This window comes from Gallus gallus, chromosome 8 (assembly GCF_016699485.2).
Source record: "Gallus gallus isolate bGalGal1 chromosome 8, bGalGal1.mat.broiler.GRCg7b, whole genome shotgun sequence".
Lineage (NCBI taxonomy): Eukaryota > Metazoa > Chordata > Aves > Galliformes > Phasianidae > Gallus > Gallus gallus.
Window position 1 is genome coordinate 28067105 of NC_052539.1, and position 23297 is coordinate 28090401.

The following is a 23297-nucleotide window of genomic DNA, read 5'->3' on the forward strand; positions in this document are numbered from 1 at the left end:
GCTGAGGTGAGCCCGCCCCGCGCCCGCGGGGGACGGCGCCGCTCCCTCCCGGCAGCCCGCGGCCGGCTGGGGGGGGAGCGGAGCCGCGCCGAGCGGTGCCGAGCCGAGCCGCCGGCGCAGCCCTGGCAGGTAGCGGCCCCGCTCGCTGCCGTTGCCGGCCGCGGATAGCGGGCCGCGGATAGCCGGCCGAGCGGCGCGCTGAGCCTCGCGGCGGAGCTGTGGAGACGACGCGGGGTAACGGCGGAGGTAAGCGGCTTCCCGGCGGCGCCCGGGCTCTGCCAGAGCGGGCGGCGGGGCTGAGCGAGGGCTGCCGCAGCGCGGGGCTGCGGGCGGAGCTCCGGCGCGGGCAGGTGGGTGCGTACGGTGCCCGTGGGTCCTCCGGCGGCTGGGTAAGTTCTGCCGTGTGGAGTCGCACGGTGATAGGAATGGATGGGTTTTTCTCGGAAGGAAAAGAGGAAATGGTTTTCCGAAGAGGGGAAATGTGAATATGCATATCTATTTTGTCTGCTTTTTATTGGGGTTACTCATCTTATTGTGGATGATGTGAAGGAGAGGGAATGTCAGGGCTGTCCCATCACAGCGGTCTGCTTAAATCAGTGTCTGGGGCCGCGTCCCTGGGGCTGAGGATGCAGGGACATGGGAACATGGGACAGAGGGACACACGGACATGGGACAGAGGGACACACGGACATGGGACAGAGGGACACACGGACATGGGGCGCAGCCAGGCCAGGCGTGCGCTGTGTGCCCAAAGCAACCAGTGGCTCCTTGTGGCCCCTTCCCAGGTCAGCCCCCTGCGCGTGCATTTCTCTGTGGCGCTTTCCCTGCTGGGTTCTGCTCTGTGCATCACGTTGGCTCTCATGTGGTTTGAGTCACTTGGTCGTTCCGGTTTCCCTTTCTCAGCTCGGTGAGGATGGATGGGGAAGTTTGGTGTCCCCCATAGCAGGGAGCGGGGGGAGCTGCCTCCATCCCCATGTCGGGGGGTGAGGAGGGAACGCAGCCCTGGTAGCACCCGGCCCTCGGCAGAGGCCTCAGGAGGAACGTCACCACGGAGGTGAGAAACAGAGCATCCCGAGAGGTCCCCAGCGCTGCAGGGAGAATTCCTGGTAGATCCGTGTGCTGCCTTAGCAGGATTCGTGCTGTGAGGCATACAGTTTCCCCCTGAAACACTCCAGGGGAAGCGGCAGTGATGGAGCTGGGGAACGGCGTGTGTGGGTTTAGATCCGGCTGAATAGAGGGCTGTTGTGCTGCTCTGAGACAGACCCTCGTGCGGAGCTGGTGGCCGGATTGTGGACAAATCTCTGGTTTATAGCTCAGCTGAAGCCTAAGCTCTTTAGTAAAGAGAGCACTTTCCTCGCCCACTATGAAGCACACTGGCTGCATACAGCAGATTATTTGCAGTAATTATCTGCCTGTTTCTTGTGTCTGATTTATATTCATGGTTTATTGATGTGTAACCACGTGCCTGCTCAGGTACTCCCGGTCACACCTCTGTCTTGTTCTGCTCCCACCCCTGGATGTCTGAGATCCCAGTAAACCATTTTAATGTAATATCTAAATGTGAGGCTGAGCTAAAATAGGAGATTCGGCCCTGCTTGGCTGCTGCTTCCAAAACCGTGCTGAGGTTGAATTTGCAGCCAGGTACAAAAACTCAAGCTCAGACTGCTGTGTTGGGGATGTGGTAGTTCACCAAATCCTGGTTCCATGCTGTATCAATATTTGCAGGTAGGACTCTTTCCTCACTCTGGTAGCAACCAGGGTGCTGCAGATGCATCCTGCTTTCTTTCTGTGCCCGCTCCACCTCCCTGCCCCTCAGCTTGGTGCTTCCCAGCACTGAGCTCCAGCGTGGGCCCCTCCTTATCTGATACTCAGATCCTTTCTCAGGAGTCTGTCTTATCTCTCAAGAAGCTTATAACAGGTTAGCTGTCTAATCATCTCTGTGAGCAGTAGTCTTACTTTAAAGTCATTGCAATCAACTGTCTTCCATATTTAATGTGGGAACTCTGCATGGAGTTGTAAAATCCATCCTTATGTGACAGGTTGCAGTGCTGGTAACTCCCCTGGTTGGGATGACTTGTTTTACCCAGACAGACCTGTTCTGGAGTTATCAATGCAGCACAAGCTATAGCTGTAGCTCCTCTGGTTTCTCTGTAATAGCACAGTGTGTATTTATTATAAGTGCATATATATTACCTCCAAGAATTCGAGTCTTGCTGGCCTGCACTGAAGTGCATCCGGTTTAGGGTTTAATGTAGAAAAGGTGCTCAGCAGCTGTGCTGTGCTGGGAAGCACCCCCAGCATCCAGGGACAGAGACAGAACTCACCTTTGTGCCACGTCCCTAATGTTGTGCTCACATGTGGAATGGGCAGTGGGCGATCCAGGTGGATCCAAGTGGGTGCACAAGTGCCCAGAAGGGAACAATTAACTTCATTCCTTAGTTTGACTTCTGTCCTGCGATGTGCAGCTTCCCATGCTTCCGCAGCACGAGCAGCGCTCGTCAGCCTGTTGTTCTGTGTGTGATGTGCTCATCATTTCAGGCGTTGGATGAATACGTGGCGTGGATGTGGTGGTTTCCACGCATGGAGAAAAAACAGTGACAAAGTGGAGTGTAGAGACGCCTTTATTTGTTTGAATTAAATGTCCACTGTGCAGAAAATAAAGCGTGCAAGTCTTTGCACTAGCTCCATCAGTAAATGAAACTGTATAATTATGACAGTGGGATAAATATAGCCCCAGCAGATGGGAAAACTATTAGAAAGGCATAGAACTGATGATGGGAAAGAGCTCCCCTAAACTTGAAGGCTGTTGCAAACAAATGTGTCTGCATACATTAAATATTGCTCCTAAAGCAAAGGGATATTAATCTGATGGTATTACTCACACTCTGCGTTGTGATGGTTTTTATTATTATTTTCTCTGCGTTTCTCTTGCTTTAAAGAGTTGAAATATTTTGTCAGCTTCACTTTCAGGTTCTTGCTGCTGTAATGTTTTGGTTTCAGGCAATGTGGAGGAATGGTTATTTAGCTGTTGTAGGTAAAACATTTTAACTGTGCTCCTTAATTATGAAAACATTTTCCAACTCTGAAAGCTTGTTTAACATAAAAAAAAGGATTAAATTGATAGTATCTCTTTTCTTGCTAAAAATATGCTTGCAAGGCCTGTTTCTCTTTCCCTCTTAGAGCCTTTCTGTGGCTGTACGGTCCCATTGGTTCTGCTCTTCTGCAGCCCTTTGTGCAGTGCAGTCAGGCTGGTCGTGAGGATATCCACACAGGGGGTGGTGACGCACTGTTCCCAGGTTGCCCAAGGAGGCTGTGGATGCCCCATCCCTGCAGGCATTCAAGGCCAGGCTGGATGTGGCTCTGGGCAGCCTGGGCTGCTGGTTGGCGACCCTGCACATAGCAGGGGGTTGGAACTGATGGGCATTGTGGGCCTTTTCAACCCAGGCCATTCTATGGTTCTACGATCCCTTCTATGGGGCAGTGCCTTAGGGCAGGATGGCTGCTATAGAGAAGGTAGGCCAAGAACATTCCTCCTCATCACACAGGAACAAGTAAGCATGCAATGGGATTGGAAAAAATCAGTTAGTCTGTTCTTCTGAGATATGTAATTAGATTGAAGGACTGTTTGCCAGAGTGTTCTGGAAGCACGGAACCTGACTGCATGCAGAACAATTTCTGTCAACCGCAGGAGCACCCAGAAGTGTACAAAACTTTGCAAATACTAAAGAGACAAATATGGGGCTTTAGAAAAGATATATATGTCTGTCCTTCGTAGCTTAAGCCTGTCCCTGGGATGTTAGGCTCAGAGGGAACTTCCCATGAGAGCTTATCCTGTCTGCCAGCAGCAGAATTTCTTGCGCTTCTGTTGAAGCATCTGGCATCACTGTCAGTGATGGGAGACAGATTAGTGGATCACGATGGATTAGATCTGTGGCTATTCAGATGCTTAAAAAGTGTAGTTTTGTAAGTCCACACGTCTGCTCTGAGTTTGGCTTTTTTTCCTGTTTGTGTACATAACAATATGCTTTGTTCATTTTAATACTAAGTCAGGGGTAGAAGGTCTGGAAAACTCCCATGTAGCTGTCTTTTTTTTTCCCTTGTCTTTCTATGTGGTGAGTCGTTTTGTTTGTGTTTCCCCCCTAAATGATACAAAGCTTCCATAGCAGGTCGGTGCCGTTCACTCCTCGGTTGGTACTGCATAGAGTGAGCTGTGTGATGCTGGAAAAGGAACTTTGTTTGGGATGGAGTTATAAAGCCTGATAAAACATTTACTGGTGAATCATCAAAGTCTTGAGAGCACGGTTAGAGAAGCAAGTGGCTTGTGGTAGGCACTGGGACAGCCCAAGGGGATGGACTGGGTGTGTTGTTTGTGGCCAGGATGGCACCGGGGTGATATGGAGTTACTGTTAACTTCTGTGAGGTTAGGGTGGATTTTGGTGGAGCAAAGTACCTGAGAGTTTGATACAACATAGCAGAAATAGGCACTGGAAAACAGGTGAGTCCAGTTGTTGTTTCTTTGTTTTCTCTGTGTAAAAGCTGTAGGAGTGCTGGTGTAGTGTACCACTAAAATTAGGGTCAGGGATTGGCACGTTGACCGCTCCTTTCTGTAAGGAGTGGCATCAACAGGGAAGAATGCTTTGGAGGAACAGGCTAGGTGAGATAGCGTTTGAAGCCACAGAAGGGGCTAGGGCTGGGCTTCTGAGTTTGGATTTGGAACTGGAAGTTGTTAGCACACAAAGAAGTGTGATGAATTCTGGTCCTTAAACAGGGATAGCTGGATCCAAGTAGGGAAAGGGCGTTTTGATGGGCTGAACCTTGCTGAGATGAAGTTAAGTTCCAGGTTTCCATACAATTTGTTTCCCACTAGACAGTCACCCTTGCCAGCAGCAATTTAGGGAGTGCTGAGTCCCAGCAAGGGGACTCTGAGTTTTACAGAGCCCGCCTTCCAAAGGCTTGCATCCGACCCTTGGTACAGCCAGACCCACCTTCCTTGCCTTGCTGGCTTCAGCCTCGGGAAGAAGAAACAAAGATGTTCCCTTCTGAAACCTGATTGAGTTTAGCTGTATCAGTCCTACCGCTGTGGGACGTGCCCTGTTGGGTGTTAAGCACAGCATGGGGATGCCATGAGAGTCCTCCAGCCCAGACGGTGGGGCAGATCCGAACAGCTCGAGCCCCTGGGGGGTTCTGTCCAGGGCTGGCAGGAAGGACGAGCTTCACCCTAAAGAGCAGCAAGCTTTGTACATTTTTATACCGTTGATGAATTTAAAACCTCAGTACAATTCTTCAGAAATAGTTTCCTCTCTTTGCATTTGGTTCTCTGAAAATGATAGCTCTAAAAGGATTTTAGAGTCTTTTTAAGTTTCTTTTTATAACTGAAACACGAGTTAATTCAGAGGACCTTTCTGTCTCAGACTGTGGAAAGCCTCTGTGATTCTGCTGTTGGCTGACCGAGACATCTCCTAGCAGTTCTGTGTTCCATTGAGCTCTGGGTGTTTGGATGGAACACCAGGATTTCAGTGTAGGACACAGTCTATCATGTGTTAAATGAGTTTCTGAAAGCAGCCAAGCAGTGGAGCCCACCAGGGTCCTCTGCAGTGCGCTGCAGAAGCTGAGGCGGCCAACGTGTTTGTTTCTAGGAGTGGCACGACTGGTGCATGGGGGTGGATGGAAGCTCTCCTCTGTGTTTGGTGTTACGCTGGAGGTCTAGGCTGCATTTCAATGGGAGCACAAGGATACAGGCTATGAGATGATGCTTTTGAGAAATATTTCAAATGGCATTTGCTGACGTACACTTCATTTGCAAATAACTCTTAAGAACGTGAAACCGGCCCCACTTAGCTGCTAAACAGCTGACATGTACTCCTTTACTCTCTAATTATGTGCAGCACAGCTGATAATACCCTTACTTTGGCCAGATTATAAGCAGCAGGTTTTTCAGGGAATGGTGGCTATTTGTGGCTAAAGGCATGCCTTCCAGCTACGTATGGAGCCTCAGTGAGCAGCAGCAGAAGTGAAATGACTGCAGTTAATGCATAAGGAGTAATAAAGGAGTGATTGAAAGGGTAACCAGCAGGCACTAATACCCTTTCTAACAAATGTTTTTCAACCTGCACAAACTAGGATACGGATTGTTGGTCTGCAGAATCGTTCCTTCCTTACAAACATCACAAGGCATTCAAAATGTGTTGTAAAACAACATGGTGAGCAGAAGCTCTGTTCTGCAAACAGAGAAGCAGGAAGAGTGAGAAGGAAGAAGAGAGGTCATCTAAAATGAATTTAAGGAAACAATCGTAGAATAACAGGTTGGAAAAGACCTCTAAGATCACCCAGTCCAGCTGCTAACCCATGCCCACCGTGCCCACCGACCATGTCCTGCAGGGCCACATCGACACCGCCTTGAAGGCTGCCAAGAGCCGGACAGGCAGGCAGAAGGGAGCAGCTGCTTGCTGGGGCTGTAGGGTAGCTCTGTAAGCCACCTTTGGATGATGACATTTAGGTCAGGGGGTGCTGAGCATTTCTCCTAAAACCACAGGCAAACCCGTCCTGCTGGCGGCGTTGTGCGGGCAGCAATCAGCTGGAGTGGCTGTGCATCTTTTGCAGCTTTAGAGAAGCTGCAGGGGATTGAGTGAGAGCTCAGCACCAGGATTTCCTTCTCAGTATTCTTTTAAGTGTTTTTCTTTTCTAATGGTGTTTGTAAACATGTAAACAACGAGTAGAACCTTTTCTTTGCTAGAATAAATAACCGTGCTGTTTCCATTTTTGCTTTGTGCCTGAGGTCCTGAGCACACTCCGTATCGCTGACAGACACCAGAAGCACTGTTTCTGCTGGAAGCAAATCCAGATAATGAGGCTGTGCTGCACCTGCAGGTCTGGGCGCTGCTGGAGCCGCAGTGCTCCCTCTCTGGCATAAAGGGCTGGGTTTGGGGCATACGCTGTGAAATGTGCAGAAAAAGGGAAGAACTCTCTTGACAGGGAAACCCGCGCTATTCTTCTTGCTGCTTGACAGATCTGAACGTCTGAGTCGTGCTGATGGATGTGGATTGGGTGCTTTCTACCTGCACAATGGGCACCTGGTGAAAAACGGTTTGAGAGCGTTGGGTGATGTAATGGTATAACAGTACTGTGCTCTGAAAAATACATTCTTGCTATTGATTTTCATTTCATTCATGCTTTTGTAGTTCAGTAATTGCTTGAGGAAGCAATAGGCTGCATACTGCTTGAATGCGTAGCACCAGAAGAACCTTCTGAAGTTGCCAGAGCACTTGTTAAATGGGAAAGATAAATCGGGAGTGAAGCTCCTTGCAACAGGGATGCTTTCAAGAGTGCTTATAAATAGTGTGAAAACGGGGACTTCAGGAAGAGAGAAGCCTGAAATGATTAATCCTTACTAGTAATCACTGCTGAAACTACGAGCCCAAATAAGAAACAGAAAATGATCCAATCTCACAAGAGCTCTCGAGAAGAAAATAAGTATAAAACATATGGAAACCTTCAGGGTGAAGCTGTGCTGTTTGATGGGATTCTGTTCAAAGAAAATGCTATTCCTATGATGCACGCTGTGCTCAGGAGTGCTAATCACAAATCTCACACTGCCTGTGTGTGGTGCTGGGTCTAAACCCACTGCTACCTATTTTGGTCGTACCCCTGGAGGAAGAGGCATCCGTACATATCACATCTACAGTCACTAGAGACATCAGCTTGGAGAATGGTCACTGAAATAGCTCGAGGTTCTCAGTTTTTCCTCTGAAAAGAGCGACTGGTGTTCTGGGTTCACAGTAACACTAGCTATTCTGGGATGGGAGGCAGAGAACATTTTGAACCAGGCTGTTAAGTACTCCTTTGTGAGCTCAGATTCAGCTTCTTCCAGAAGCTCTTATGACTGGAGAAAGCTCTAAGGGTATCTAGGGTACATCTTATGGGATTTGGGGAGGAGAGCAGGGATCTCAGCCCAGCATCCTTGGAGCTCGTTAGGTGTCTGCAGGGAGTCCTACCCCAGGGTATCATAAGGAATTCTTGCTTGAGGCAGACAACAGTGACACATCCACCACTGCACTTTCCTAATGAGTTTGGTGCGTATGTAACCAGCCCTGAGCTGTACGTTGCTCTTTCAGAAGTGCATTTGCTCCCCTGAAATCTCGTGCCCGTACCATTTGAGGTTTGGTGCTGTACTTGCTGTCTGACCGATGCTTCCCCTGCTCTGGAGGTGAATGGGCTGCTGTGCTTTTTCACATTTTTCCTCCGTTTTTGTTCATTTCTGTACTTTTTGAAGGAGCCAAAGGACTGTTTTTCGAGCAGCTTGCGGTCACTGGGGTATCAATTCAATTAGAAACTGAAGACTTTAAATGCCTTTTCTCAGGAAGGCAGGAAGAAGGCAGCATTTAAATGAAATCAAGCGTAAGAGCTATAAAAACAAATACTTGTTTACCTATTGCTTAATGTGCTTCTGGAGCCTGTTGGCGAATTCATGGGAAAACATTCATTTATTAAAAGGGAAAAAAAATCAGATCACAGGGAAGCAGCAGCTGGTTCCTTAGTCATGCACTCTTGAGTGTAAAAAGTATTTCACGCGAGTACCAGTCTATGTGTACCAGTCTGGAACTGCTCTGCTGGCTGCTGCCATGTAACCTGGTTGTAAGGGAAATTAATTGCTCAGCTCTGTTGTGTGCAGTGAAATATGGGAGGCACCGGGTAAGTGAAAGATAAAGGTTTGTTTGGGCTGATGGGAAAATAGAGAGGCTTTCTAAGCAAACACCTGTTGGGTTTGCACCCATCAGCAGAAATCTTTGTCGGCTTTGGCTAAGTTAAATATTGCTTCTCCTCTGAGATTGGAGCCGGTGCTGCTGTGGGGTTTGGTTGTTGTTCTCATTACTGGCAGGGACTGATGCCAGCTGTGTATCTGTGTGAGCTGCCTCCCTTTATTCATACAGCTTGCTGTGTAAATTATATTATTATACCTTATATTATATTATACAGGGAACAAGCAGAGGACTCCTTGCAGAATCCTCTCCATGCGATGGCTCCAGCACTGCATGCCTCTGTGCCTGCAGGAACACACATCCTCCTTTCCCCATTCACACAAGGACAACAGTCATGATGTTCCTCCTGCTGTGCTTGTCTGTTAAGGAAACTCCTTTTCTGTGCTGTGTGGGTTGAGTGCCTCGAGTGTACTGCTTAGCAGTGTCCAAACCACACAGGAATGGTGAGCTGCAACAGCACCTTCTGTGCTGGAGCTGTGGTGCTGTTGGCTCCAGGCTCATCTTTCTGCAGCCTGCTTGCATGGAGTAGGCTGGGCAGCCACTTGTGTTTATTCAGTGCCCTTTTTAAGAGGTTGATCCCAGCCAGGTACAAAGACCAGGTTGGTACAGCAGTGCAGAGGGCTGTTCTACACGGAGGTGTCTGTGCATCTCCTGATTTGAAATCAGCACTTTGCTGCTAGCTGTTGCACTGCTGGCCAAGTTGTTCGGCACCTTACAGCACTCCAAGCACTGCAGGACATCTTTCTAGGCTGAAAATTAGCCAAGCATTTGGGAAAAAAGCCTCTTGAGCTCTACCTGCTTCTTCTTGGAGACTTGGCAGCCGCATCTCCAGGATAAATACGTATGTAGCATTGTTGCAGAGCACATTCATCCCACTTCTACTTTTATACCACTTACTCTGTGGTTCCAGAAAACAGATTTTTTTTTTCATGAAAGCTTATGCTTTTCAGGAAGCCAAGCCAATTCTGTTTGTTGTTACTGATACTGTGTCTCCGGGAGTGAGCAAGTTGCATGTAAATCAGTGCTGCAAAGTGCAGCCACGTGCATGCGTAGCTGCTTCACAGTGCTTTTGTACTTTAGCCACATACCTTGGTATTTTTTAAGTATAGTTGCAATAATAAATGATAAAAGGATACTTGGAGGTATTTAACAAGTGTAGTTTGTAATCAAGGCAATTAAATTCATGGAGATGAGGAATTTCAAATAAATAAATTGCAAGCAACATAAAATGACTTCCCTTGTGTTCTTATACTCATCACTGCATGCTTGATGATTAAAATGTAGTACATCATGTTTTCACACTAAATATAAACAGCTATTATTGTAGCTCCTATGATGACTATTTTTTTTTTTTAATTTAAAATATCCAGAGAAGAATTTTTTCCCTGTGGGAAGTCTGTGGGATCCGATCAGCTCTGCTTTTTCTGCAGAGGAGGTGAAAGGAGTGTTCTCCATATGTCTGTGGGGTTAAAATTATCCTGCACGGTGTGCGGTGGTGCCTCTGCAGATAAGTGCAGTTCTGCACTCCGAAGCTAAAATGGAGATATCTAAATGGAGAAAGGAGCATGACGACTTCGTTCCTGAGACGTTCAGGCTGTAGGGAGTTGGGGCTGTCTGCAGGATTTTGTTGTCGCTGTGCTCACGGTTTGGCCCTTTTTAAGTAGGATCCTTTTTTCAGCAAGCAGTAGATTATTTTCAAAAATAAGCGTGTCAGGTAATATTGTAATTTCCACTTGAGTGCCTGGATCCCTTCCAAGACTTCTGTCCAAGCACTGCGGCCACTGGCGCTGGCAGCAGGCTGTCTGTGAAGCCAGGTGAGTGCAGCTGGTGTCCTTGTGTGCCCAGCAGCACAGGGCGGTATCTGCCCTTGCTGCATGCTGCAGAGGAAGGAGCGGAGCAGAGCAGCTGATGTCTCACCTGGGATGGACGTACAGCAATGCATAGCAAACGCTGACTGCTGTGAGTGCCCCTCTGTACATCTGGACTTTGATTTTCGCTCTTTTGCAGCCCACCATCCTGCCATGGCTGGTGGTTGCCTTGCAGTCTGCCGCTGGTCCGCTGTCCTTTGAAAGTGGTGGGGCTCTGGTGCGTTAGCTCAGTGCTGTGTGGATGGGCAGTGGCAGCAGGGCAGGGCCATCTGTACCCTGCCACCACTCTGTGTCCTCTGCTGCTGCCTGACCAGCATCCCTCCCTGGGCCTATGCAGCCTTCTAATGCTGGGCACGGGGCACAGTCATTGCTTGGCCGCCTCCATTCCTGTGCGGCTGGGTTGAGGTTTGTACTTCTCGTTGCTGGCCCTGAAGCTGGAATGAGTGGCAGTGGAATGAGCTGACTGTACATGGCAGCACTCCCCGAGCTTGGGATTTGCCTCATGGTTCTGATGTTTCCTGCTGTTTGCAGCAACAGAGATCTGCCCATTCATACCCTGAGGCTGTGGAAGGTAGACCTCATAAATGAGATTCCGACTGCTGCTCTGCTTGCGCTCTCTGTAGTTTGGCTTGCCAAGTGCTCGGCTTTTTTCTTTGGGGATATATTATAAATGCATGCAGCCAGGTTACAGGCTGTTCCGTGCATAGAACTTTTTATTTACTGCAGAAATGCAGCGGAGGTACAGCTTTCTCAGATTTATAACAGGCATCTTATTTGGTTACAGCTAAAAAAAAGCCCACGGTATTTCTTTCTATTCCGAGTTCTCAGAAGAGGGAATATGGGCATTTCCTTATCTCAGTGGAAGGAGATTCATGGGGGAGCACCTGAGCGTTGGAGTTAGGAATGCAAAAGCCTTCTGAAAGCAGAAGAGAAGCTATCATACAGCGCTTCCTCCAGAAGCCAGTATGAACAGATTAAACTGAATGTAATTAATAGCATCAAGAAGAAATCCATTAAGTTGTTATAGTAACTGGGAAGCTCAGGTTTGAGATGTATGATCCAAGTGACTCAGCCGAGGAGGGGGAAGGGATGCAGAGCCCTGGTGGCAGTATGCTGCCTGGGGTCTGCTCTGTGTCCTTGCCAAGGGGAGCCCTGCCCCAGGCACTGCTGTGCTCAGGTTCACAGCAAACCCTGAGTTTGTCCACAGGAAGGACAGTTATCCTCTCTGCTCTATGTGCTGCAAAAACATGTGGTTTTCTTGTTGGACGTCCACAGAGCAACGCCCGTCTGTGCAGCATCTATGCCCAGTGTTGCCTGGTGATGCTCGAAAGTTGGCAAAACTCATCCCAAAGGGGTGGTAGTGGTGGCAGTGCCAGGTGGTTCTGAGAGCCTTCCTGATGGTGAGGGCAGCGATGGGTTCCTGCCCCACAGCACCTCATTTTGGGAGGGCCCTGCCAGGAGTGGGGCTGAGGCTACAGTGAGTTCAAAACAAGTCGCTTGTTTCCTATGAGTTCTTTGTGTACTTCCTTTGACTTGACTTTGAGTCAGTGTGGGAAAGGATTGTTGAATTTCCTTATCTATGTGCTTAATTATTTGCACGTGTGCTCTGGACACATGGGGCAGAGCTGCTAGCAGGCAGTACGTAAGTACAGCTGTTAGTGCCAGCTCATGGCACGGGGCAGCTGAGGGGCACAGTGTGGGCATCTGGGATGCTGCTTGCAGCCTGCTGCAAAGGTGGGTGTTGCTGCTGTGATCTGCTGGATTCTGGTTCTGTGTAAGGAATTAATAAACCTTTGGAACAGCCAAGGCTCACTATGTCATGATGTCATTCGCGTGACTGTGTGTAGCTTCTGCATTTAAAACAATGAAGTTACTGTAGAACAATTAAGTGCATAATGGAAGTTCTAAACCTAGCAGTAATTTGGTAGTGAAGTGGTTTGTGGTCTTCATAAAATATTTGGGTAATATTTAGCAACCGAGTGCATCTGTTCAGTTAAAACCGAGGATTTGAAAGCCTTGTTCCTTCTATGTAAGGATCAGATTGATTTAACCAACAAAATGCCCCCAGACACAGGTAAGAAGCTGGCTGTGGTGGACAAGCTGCGCACAGTTCTTGGTATGATTTGTGTGCAGGCTGGTTTCGCACCTGGCCTCGTGTTGTGGTGCCTTGTGGTTCACGTGGAATCCCGGTGCTGCAGGCAGACATTCGTTTCTGGTGAGGTGTGAGGGTATCCACGTGTTCGATCTGTGGTCCACGTTCACCACTTTGTCTATCAGCAATCAAGGCTGAGGTAATCATAGGATCAGGAAGGCTGGAAAAGACCTGCAGGATCCCCAAGCCCAGCCCACCCCCGCCGTGCCTGCGTCCCTCAGTGCCACATCCCTGCAGTGCTTAGAAAATAAATGCACATGTATTAGGCTGTGCAAAGGTGAGAGATGAATATACGGTTGCTTCAGAGGCCCCAAGGCTGAGCTTTGACCCCACTTCTGCAGCATGAGGGTCTCTCATCGGCACTGTGCAGAGGTAGTAAGAACAAGGTGAAAAGCTGATGCCTTTCTTTTTATTCTTTAACAATACATTTTCCAAATTAGAAAGGCAGCTGTTGATCTTTGCTTTACATTTTGCAGGGAGGTTTAAACCCCTGCTTTAAAATCCATTGAGCAATTTAATGCTGCTGTTGTGCCGGGTGCCCTTTGGCTTTTCAGGAGGGTGATGCTGAACGCCAGGCGCTGCTCCTGCAGCGGGCACTCACTGAGCTGGGCGGAATGGAATGATTGGTGGGGCCCCAACGAGGCATAGATCCTGTTAGCCCGCTATTCATCCTCAAAAATCCTTCCCTTCTTTTCTTACAGCAATTTAAAGAAACGAAAGGAAGCATGAAAATGGCAGGAGCTTCCTTTGTTGGCTCATAAAGCACTGTTTCCCTGAGCAGTGGTGGAAGCCTCGGGTTGCCTTCCAGGGCCATAAACACTTGGTGCCTTTGAAGGTTTTTCCATGCCGGAGAGGTGTCTAGAGGGCATGTACAGAGAGGCACGTTACCATGGAAATTACCTCCATGTGGCTGAAGTGTGGCTGTCGTGGTTCCACGTGGAGATGCAGAACCCCCCCAGCCCTCTCCATGGGCTCCTCCTGCAGCACTCAGGGGGCCCTGCTTGCATTGCAGCGTGGCTCCAACCTGTCATGCTGCTCATACAGGTGAGGATAGGGCAGACTTGCTTGTCCTGCTCAGAAGGAAAGTCTACTTTGCCGTCCAGAGAAAGGAACACATTTTACTTTTATTTATTTTTTGCCTGAGTAAGGCACATCATCCCCCCACCCCCCAGAAAAAAGAAACAACAGGAAACCTTTCAGAAATGTTAGGCCATCCTCGTGACTTACGGCATTTGGGAGGCTGCTGTCTTGTGATCTAAAAAGGTCAGTTGGTGTCTGCGTCACGCTGCTGTTTTGACTTTTGTGCATGGAAATGAGCAACACCAATTCTTCTGCTCCAGGGTGAGCTTAGTTCGGAAGGATGCTAAGGATGCTGTGCTGAGAATAGGGATGTTTTGTTTCTGCAGCACAGGCACGGGAGCTCAGGCTTGATTGTCTGCGGCCAATAGTGGTACCTGTTTTAAGAGAACCCATATATTTCAAGGACAGTATTTCACTTCATTGCTGCAAAGGTGAGCCTTTCCCCCCCTAGATTTTCCAGTCCTACTAAAAGAGCAGTACTAACTGCAGCCTGCTGCTTAGCAGTGAGGGAATGTCTCTTTGCAGTTGTCTTTGCAGTGCTAGTGCTGAACCATTTGGACAGAAGAGGCTGAATTTTCCTGGAGACACAGAAAGGAGGAGTGGCACAAAGCTTGTCCCTGTCAAGTGCCACCTCGGGAGCAGGGAGTGCTGCAGGAAAGGTTGCTGAGCAGCGCTGCTCATTAATTGAGCTCTTTGAAGCACTTGGATTTCATCAGGACTTTCTTAAGTATGCGGCATGAGGCAGACACTGAGTGTTGGAAGTACCACCCCACGTAATTAAGGGATTGGAGAATTTTAAATAACGGGTTGGGGGGGAGGGGGGAGGAATCACAATGAGAACTTGGAGGAAAATGCTGGTGTTGTTACTTTCACCTAACAGTACTAGCACTTGATTTCTGAGGAAATTGCAGAGTTCTGAGCTATTCTTAAAAGAATACCTTAAAAAAGGTACCAATAACTTCAGCCTGAAACCTGGAGAAACAAATATTTTCCCAACAAACCAAATATCAGATATGGAATGCAACAAAATAGCAGTGGGATAAAGGAACAGTGACATCTGCTAAAGTGCACTCCTGGAATGATAAAGCTCAGTGTTCTTCTAAATCGGGCTTTATGAAACCTCTTGTTATGAAGAAGTTGTTGGGAATATGAAAACGTTGTCGTAGATGTCTCCTGGAGTGTAAGGTGTGAAGTGTTGGAGTGGGAGCTGCTGCAGGCAGTGGCTGGGAGCCCACATCTGTGCGTTTGGAGAATGCTGGAGGCTTTCCAACCCGTCTTGTTTCTCCCAAGGAAGAGTGGTTGTAATGCAGTTGCTAGCCTGGAACGCTGTGAGGGATATTTGTGTGAGTTTGGGATGTTTTTGCACTCTGCCAGAACGTGGCTGCTCTGTTGACATCCATACCCCTCTCCGTGTGGCATCATGCTGCTTCTCATTTCAGTGTTGCTGTATCCCGAGGCTCTGCCACTGATATCCGGCACTGTTAGCTGTGAGGCCACTCCTGGTGGCTTTTTGATAGTTTCACCCCTTCCCTTCCCTAAGCGATGAGAATGGAAGGAAGCAGCGTTTCATCTTGGAGGATGCGTTGGGAATATTTCATTGTAATTCTCTGGGTTGCAGATAGAGACTCTGGGCAAGGAGGCTGTGAGGGGCTCCTTCCCAAGGAGAAATACTGAAGTGCCCTCATTCCATTGCTTTGCTTTTTTAATTGCAGTACTTCCTTGGCCTCTTCTCCTTGTGCAGCCTAGCTTATCCCTTACCATGGGCACTCAGGCAGTAAAGCCAGGGGGAGTCAGCAGCAGCCTGATTTGCTTATGGGCTTGTTCTGTCAGTGGGTTTGTATGGGTGAAGAAGAAGGTTTCCTTATGGAGCAGCAGTGTGGCATATCACAGAAGCACAGAATGGCCTGGGTTGGAAGGGACCTCAAGGATTGTGAAGCTCCAACCCCCCGCCACACGCAGGGCCACCAACTTCCATATCTAATACCAGCCCAGGCTGCCCAGGGCCCCATCCAACCTGGCCTTGAACACCTCCAGGGATGGACGGGGCATCCACAGCCTCTCTGGGCAGCTGTTCCAGCACCTCACCGCTCTCATAGTAAAGAACATACATCAGGCTAGCATCAGAACTTAGCATACATCAGGTTCGCATTGACTATGCAATGCTAATGCAGTAACGTCCATGTTAGTGCTCCAAGTGCCAGGCTTTGCCTCTGCAGTGAGACTGCAAGTTTATTTTTAGTTGCTCTCTGTTTCTGTATGGAAAGGGGACTTTGTGAAAGCTGGAGCCATTTGCTGAGCCACATGTCCTCCAGAGTGAGAGCTGCGTCAGACGCATGTAGACATGAGTTTTGGAAAGCATTTGGCTCTCCTGGCAAGCCCCAAAGCCTGCATTTAAACAGCTTCTTTGGTTCTAGAGGAACAACGGTTCTAGAGGAACTGTGCTGCTTCTGAAATCTCAGGATTGAGCTGGTTTTGGAAAAACAGTAAATAGGGAAGTTAGAAGTAGGTTATCTTCTGTGGTCCGTGCACACCAGCTGGCGTGCCTCTGGTGCAGCGCTGGCACGGCTGGGTCTGTTCCATACCTGCTCTGCTGTGGCTGCTGTGTGGCTCTGGGGCAGTGCCTGGCCTTCCTTCCATGCCTTTGTGGCCCTGGGGGGATGTGGGTTGGGGGCTGTGGTGCTGCTGGTGTGTGCTAAGCCCAGGGAGGAGGTGGCTGAGAACTTGGCTCTGCTGTGGGTGCTTGGCTGTTTTTCTGTGGGGGATGATGTGTATGTTCTGGTTCATCTTAAAAAGTTTATATATACGATGCATGGTAACTGAGAGTGGCTCTTCCTGTATTTAATAACAGGGTCATAGCAGCTACTCCTGCACAAAATCTGTGATCTAAAAAAATAAATCAGTTGTTTTTCACTAACAGCAGTGATGCTGCAGACAGGCAGAACTGCTAGAAACAATACATCAAGTCTGAATAGATGCTGTTATCCCCGAAGTAGCCTCATTTTGTACTCATTTAGCAGCACAGAGAGGTCGTGGACTCTTTCTCCTTCCTTGAACTCCTTATGGCATTGCCTTTATATGCAGTCCATAATACACAGTTTATGAAAGTGCAATTTTTCAGCTGCACAATGCTTTCTGGTGCAGGGAGAGATGCAGACAGAGCAGAGGGCGCATGGTGGCAGCTGGATCTGGGTTCTGGATTTGCTGTTCTTTCTTTTTTTTTTTTTTAAATGTCTCTGATAAGAAAGGCTTGTTATTTTTCTCCTTGTTACCAGCACAGCAGCAGTTGCTGTCAATTGTCACAGGATCAGTTTTGCACCAGGCAATTAGCTTGCTCTGGGAGATGCTGTTTCACTTGGAGCAGGTACCCACTTTGGTTGCTGCATATCCCCATACCTGTAGACTTCATTTACGTGTTCCACATGCTCAGGGGGCCGTGAATGCTGGCACAACACGGGGTGCAGGATAAGCAGAGCAGGAGGTGCAGGCGAGCAGTTGCAGCAGGCTGTGAGCCTGTCTCCTGCACCGGCTGGGCGACTGCTGCAACTGCGTCCTGGCAGTTCTTGAAGATGCTTCAGACTTGGTGAACTGATGGTTGGACTTGATGATCTCAGAGGTCTTTTCCAACCTTAATGATTCTGTGATTCTCCTTCGGCTCTTGCTCTGCACTGCGTATGCAGTTGACATTTCTGCTCTCCTTGGCAAGTCCTCTCCTTTGCAGGTCTCATTCAGCAACGGTTTTCCAGGGACACCTTGCAATTCTGATTTTGCACTTCACCTTTCCCCACTATTTAGAAGTTTCTTCAAAGGCAAAAATGTCAGGCTTATGGATGCTCCTCCGTTACAAGAGTAACAGCGATGTGCCCTTCTCAGGGTGCTCTTTCTGTCTAGGCTCAGTTATGCAGCTCTCTGCAGGCTCCAGCACTCTCAGCAGGGCAACCCTGCTTGCATGCTGCCTGACCTGGGCTCTCTGTGAGCTGCAGGGGGAAGGAAGCTCCCCCAAGGACTTTAGAACTTCTCTTGTCACTAAAGCAACAGTGGAGGAGAGGAAGTTGTACATCAGCAACATGGGGCAGGTGCTGTGTGCTGGTGATGCAGGGAAGTCCCGTGCTGCTGGCTATCCATAAGGCTAAGGGAACAACACTCCTTTTTCTGCCACCCTGGTTTGTTTTGTTTGTTTTTTCTGATGTATTTTTAAATGAACATAGCTTTTGATTTTTTTTAAAAGCATAATTAATAATCATTCTGTGCTCTCCGAGTGCTCAGCTGCAGCCCGAGGAGTGGGAGGCTCTGCTTGTCATTGGCACAGGAACAAGGAAGGTACGCAGTGTGTCTTTTAATAGCACAACCTTGGCAGTCCTGGATGCTCTGGGTACCACCAGCAAACTGCAGCCTTTGTCACAGCCCAGACTGTTTCTAAATGAATCGGCTTTGACCACAAGAGTAGACAAAGGGTTTGGGAAATACAATTTTGAAGTCATTAATGTAGTTAAAAATCTATAATAGAAGAGGTAGTCTTTGTAGCTCTTTCCTCTGCTTGGGCTGTGATTTCTGGGTTGAACCCACGTGGTTATTCTCAGCTTCAGCGATTAAGTTGCCAGAGAAAAGATGAGTCCTTGCAATCCACTTAACAGCAGCGATATCGCAGTAAGCAACCTCCTAATGAACATTAAGGTGCTGTGTTAATCAGGATAATTTCCCCGGCAGTAACACGGGCAGGGAAGTTATTGCAGGTTCTTTACCTGCAGCATCCTTCTGACAGAACTTTCTCAAATATCTGCATGGGACATCCTCTGTACAGTGTTTCCTTCTGATAATAAAATAATTGGTTGTGCTTATCAATTGCTGATAAATCTGCAGTCTTGTTGCATTGCAATTGCAGTACCAAGCATAAAGGCTGTGGCCTTGCCTTGCTGTGAGCCAGCCGGGCTCCTGGGTCATCACTGGGCTGCTTTATTAAGAGGCAAAGCTGTTTGGTAGCATTGTTAGCGATATCTCAAGTTGCTTTTACCAAACGTTAGGTCCACGTACGGTTTATTTTTCTCCCAGGAACCCTGTGCTCTTTCCACATCTGAAGTACAAGCCCATGTCCTTCATCTGGGAAAAGTAGATGTGAGATTATTGCATCCTTTGGTGGCTGTCACCCCATGTTGCCCTGTCTGTCTGTGTCTATCTGTGTGGCCCTGTGAAGTTCGGATGATCTCTGCAGAGAAGTGGGTTGTTTGAATGTGATTTGAGCTCATCAATGGTGCAATTATCTGTACGATCAGATAATCTCCTTCATCCCAGCCCTTTCCTTTGCAAGGCTTCTCTATTCAGTCAGCATTCCAGTTGCTGTTTTTATCTCTGACCATCTCCAGGTTCTGCAGGACCTGTCAGGGTCAGTGTTGGGCTGCTGGGATGAGTGCAGTGCTGGTAACACGTGTGCCCTTGGAAGCACTGTTGGAGCCGGGCGGAAGGGGCACAGCACTGCCTAGGCTACCTGGGGCCCTCATCTCCTGGGGTTTGGCTTGTGGTCTCTCAATCTTTGCCTCTTGAAAAAGGAAATGAATGTAGGATATGAAAGCAGCCGGATGAACAGCCCTGCTTGCCAGAACCTTTCTCTGATCCAAAGCACTAGCACAGCGTGAGCAGCAGAGCCGTGATCTTCCTGGCCCTGCTCATCTGTGTGTGCAGGAGGAGAGGCTGGTCTGCCTGTCACCAGAGCCAGAATGGGGGGGAAAGCAGCGGCATGGTGAAATGTGTGCCTGGAACTGCAAATCATAACAGTTTGCACATTGAGATGCACTTTAGAAATTTCTTTAAATAGTGGGTTTTGCGCTGGATGAGTTGAATAGCTATTTTTAAGAGCGTGTAGGAAAAGCAGACTTCATCACATGCAGCCCTGTAGTTTTATCCTCGGTGCTGTCAGTTGCCAGCATTGAACCCTGCTGTTAATTCACACCCTCAGTATAAGGCTTCACCACCCTGAAATCACAGGAGCGTTTGCTGTCATTTTCCAACAGCGTGGTCAGCCAGCACAACAACACTCAGGTGTAAGAACTAGGTCAGCTCCGTCGGAGCAGAGATCTCATACCCTGCCTAGCACACGTGCTGGCCAGGTGGATTGGACACAGCCACCGCACTGAAAAACTGCAACCTAAAGCCTACTGCAAAACCTTGCTGCTCGTAGGCGTTCCCTGCTGGCCACACGTAGCCCACTGGGATGTCATTTCTCTTTGGGTAATGTGGGTAGAAGAGAGAAACCCTTTGCCTGAGACAGAAGATGACACGAATTAGAAAACGTGCCTGGAAAAAAGGAATTCTGACGTAGCCTCTGTGGGGGGAGGATTTGCATTGTTTTACTTTTTTTTTCTTTTTTCCATTTTTTTTCCCCAGATCTTCATCCCAGGTGTCAGAAACGCATAACAGAAGAATGGGCTGGAGTTTCACAGCAGTTCTAGTCGTGGCTAATGGAAGCCTTGGGGTTTTCTTAGCGGCCTTTTCAGAAATGCAGTCCGCATTAAGAGTTATTCTAAAAAAATTGTGTGCTGTTTTCAGTGTTCTGCTTAAACGTGCTCTGACAAACTGATAAATAGTTATAAAGGAAAGGACGTGGTGGTATAAGGGCACTCGGGCTTCCACACAGTCTGCTTGTACATTTGGTCCCTCCCTCCACATCTCGTTCCCCGATGTCTGTTCTGATCCCAGCGTTCAGCAAAGTTTCACACACCCTTGGACTCTCTTTCAGAATTGTCTCCCGGATTTTATTGTCCAAAGATGTTTTCCTCAGTTATTCTATTTCTTTATTTTCTTTTTCTGCTGCCGTGTTACGTCTCTTTGTTATGCTTCCTGAGCTGGGTAGTTCTCGTGGTGTTCCTCGCTGGTGCTTCCACGAGGGGCACAGTCAGTGGGCACGGGGGGTTGGGGCTGCACTTGGGGATCTTAGAGCTCTTTTTCCATCTCAGTGACTCTATGATTCCCGTGTCTTCGTTCAGAATGTGCAGGATTCTTCAGCACCGGTATAAATACTGTGAGCTATTTGGCTTATCACCACTCAAATATGAGCTATTTATAGGTGTATTAGTCTTCCTGAATGGTGTAACCCACCAAGTGTTAACAGTTCTTTCTTTGAGCTTGGCAACCCAAAGACCCAGTGCCTTGTTGGCATCCTTCTGCCTGCTCAGTAGGCCTATCTTTGAACCTGCGGGCTTGTACTTATCACAGAATCATTAGGGTTGGAAAAGACATCTGAGATCCCCAAGCCCAGCCCCAGCCCACCCCCACCACGCCTGCAGACCACGTCCAAGAGGCACTGTAGGATCCAGCTCTGCCAGAAAGCTGTACCCTGCTTCGTTCTGCTGCTTAGGAGACTGCTTCCTCCTTTTATTCTTTCTCAGGAATTTTGTCTGTATGCTGTGGAGGAATGCATATTTTTGGCAGCAAGTAGTCACGCCAGAATTAATTTCCCTGGTCTATGAATTCATGTCGCTGTCATCTTTACCCGTGTCTCATCTCATTTGCTGTCTGTCCACTGTCATTTTGGGATTCTTTTTATAACACGGCTGTTTAGTTTCTCACCATTGTTGAAGATGGATTAAAATCGTTCCATTTATTCTGCAGTTCTGTTCTGCTATGCAGTGTGACTACTAGGCGACTAATAGGCTGTGAGCCTTACGGAACTGTTTCTGTGCAGTTTCTCCTGACCAGCCAGCAGGCTGCCCGGCCTTCACTTCTCACTCCTTGTGGCACATCAGCCAGCCGTGGGCCCCTCAAGGCCGCTCTCTGTGCCAGAGCAAGGGATGGAGCACGGCCCTGTGTGCTGGCACTGCTGCAGGCTGTGTGTGCCTGGTGGGGCTGTGGGGCTCCTGGCTTTGGCTGCCATGGGAGCAGGTGTGCGTGGACATCTGAGCCTGGGGAAACACAAACAGCACAGGTGCCAGGGCTGCAGTGAGATGGCTCTGGCACTGGCATTGTGTGAGGGCTCTGCTCGGCAGGCAGCCTGGGCTGCCTTCTGCTCTCCTGAGCCTGCAGTGCAGTGCGGCCAGATGAGCTGAACGCAGCTCAGACTCTCTGATCTGTCACAGTGGACGCCATGTTACAAGTCCCCAAAGCATATCCCACTGCACAGCTTTCTGTGGGGGCTTCAGCAGCAATCCCTGAGCAGGGCCTTGTCTGCACACTGAAGTGCCACAGCAGTTCTCATTTGTCAGGGAAAGAAAAGGAGACCCATTGGTGTTCTTCCTATGTAACTTGCAGCACAGCCTTTTGGTGAGCAGTAAACCCCCAGGAGCAGAGCAGAGGGCTGGGAGCACTGGGTTTGCTCCCTCCCTGTGCTGCTGTCCCCTGCTGCCACCTGGGTGCTCAGTGGGATCAGAGTGGCTGCTTTGCTGTGTGCACCAGGGTGGCAATATGTAGTGGCCGTGAGCTGTGATTCAAGTTTAGAATCGCATACAAATGCAATTCCTTTTCTGAATTATAGTTTTTTGGACTGGCTTCTCTCAGAGCCAGCTCAAGCCTTTTTCTAGATGTCTGGAAAGGGTTCAATTAAAGAAAAATCCCCTGAAGCAGAACCTGTTAGCTTTGATCCCGTATTCCTACGCATGTTTTGGTCTTGCTTAGATTGCAGAGCCTTGTGAACACCAATTACATTTCACACGATTTTACTGGGTGTTAAATTGCCCTTTCCCTAATGGAGAGCTACACTTGCCTAACATCAGCTGCCAGGTGTTCCGTGGAAGTGATCAGCAAGTTACAAATCAGCTGTGATACCAGCAGTTAGCTACCTACTTCGTCACCCAAAATGGGTTGTTATTCAAAAGTACAGCTGCAGCTGTTTTTTCTTTCAGGCTGCTCCTCTGAAGAAGTTGAATTGGACAGCAAGTGCTTACAGTGGGGAGCACTTTAATCTCAATGATGAAGAAAAGCCGAAGTGTCATGACAGTGACTGCAGATGAGGTACGTTTCTTCAAAAAACACGTTGTATTTTTCCCAGTGCTTTGTGAAAGTAAGGTCAGAAGTCTCTTTTGTCTTTGAATCAGCTGGTTTTGCTTCAGCGACTCATTGATATTCTTAGAGTTGTTTGCAGTTCATGTATTAAGCAGTAAATAAAACAAACACGCTATTAGTTCTGAAGAGTTCTTTGCTCAGTGTAATAATGGCAGGTGAGAGGGCTGGACGTTTCTGTGTCTTAGGGGAGTTCTGTTCTGGATCCCATCTTTGCACGTGTGCTGTACTTCTATGCTTACAAGCATTTCAGCATCTCTTGCTGTGGTAGTTATTGAACATCTAATGCAATGATGCATGTTATTCCATTACTATGCTTGCTAATCGTCATCATAATCTCCTATTAATTAAAAGCCAGTTCCGTTCTCTGGAGAAATGCATCAGTTTGTAATGATGGTGTGATAACTACAACATTAATTGCCTTGCTTGTCACAGCTGGGGCCCTCCAAAAATGGAAAA

The 23297-nt window shown here is 48.4% G+C and overlaps 1 protein-coding gene across 2 annotated transcripts in view; it reads left to right on the forward strand.

Annotated features, from left to right (window-relative positions):
• Positions 1–68: 68 nt before the first annotated feature.
• PDE4B (phosphodiesterase 4B) overlaps positions 69–23297 on the forward strand; it is a 144029-nt gene continuing 120800 nt past the window's right edge. The window contains exons 1-2 of one of the 2 annotated variants that reach the window (XM_015291029.4): positions 69–246; positions 22682–22790. In XM_015291029.4, coding sequence (XP_015146515.2) covers positions 22746–22790 — 45 coding nt within the window. In that variant the 5' untranslated portion in view covers positions 69–246; positions 22682–22745. Of the gene's footprint in view, positions 390–22681; positions 22791–23297 lie in introns of both variants that reach the window. The other variant, XM_046944521.1, reaches the window with a different exon arrangement.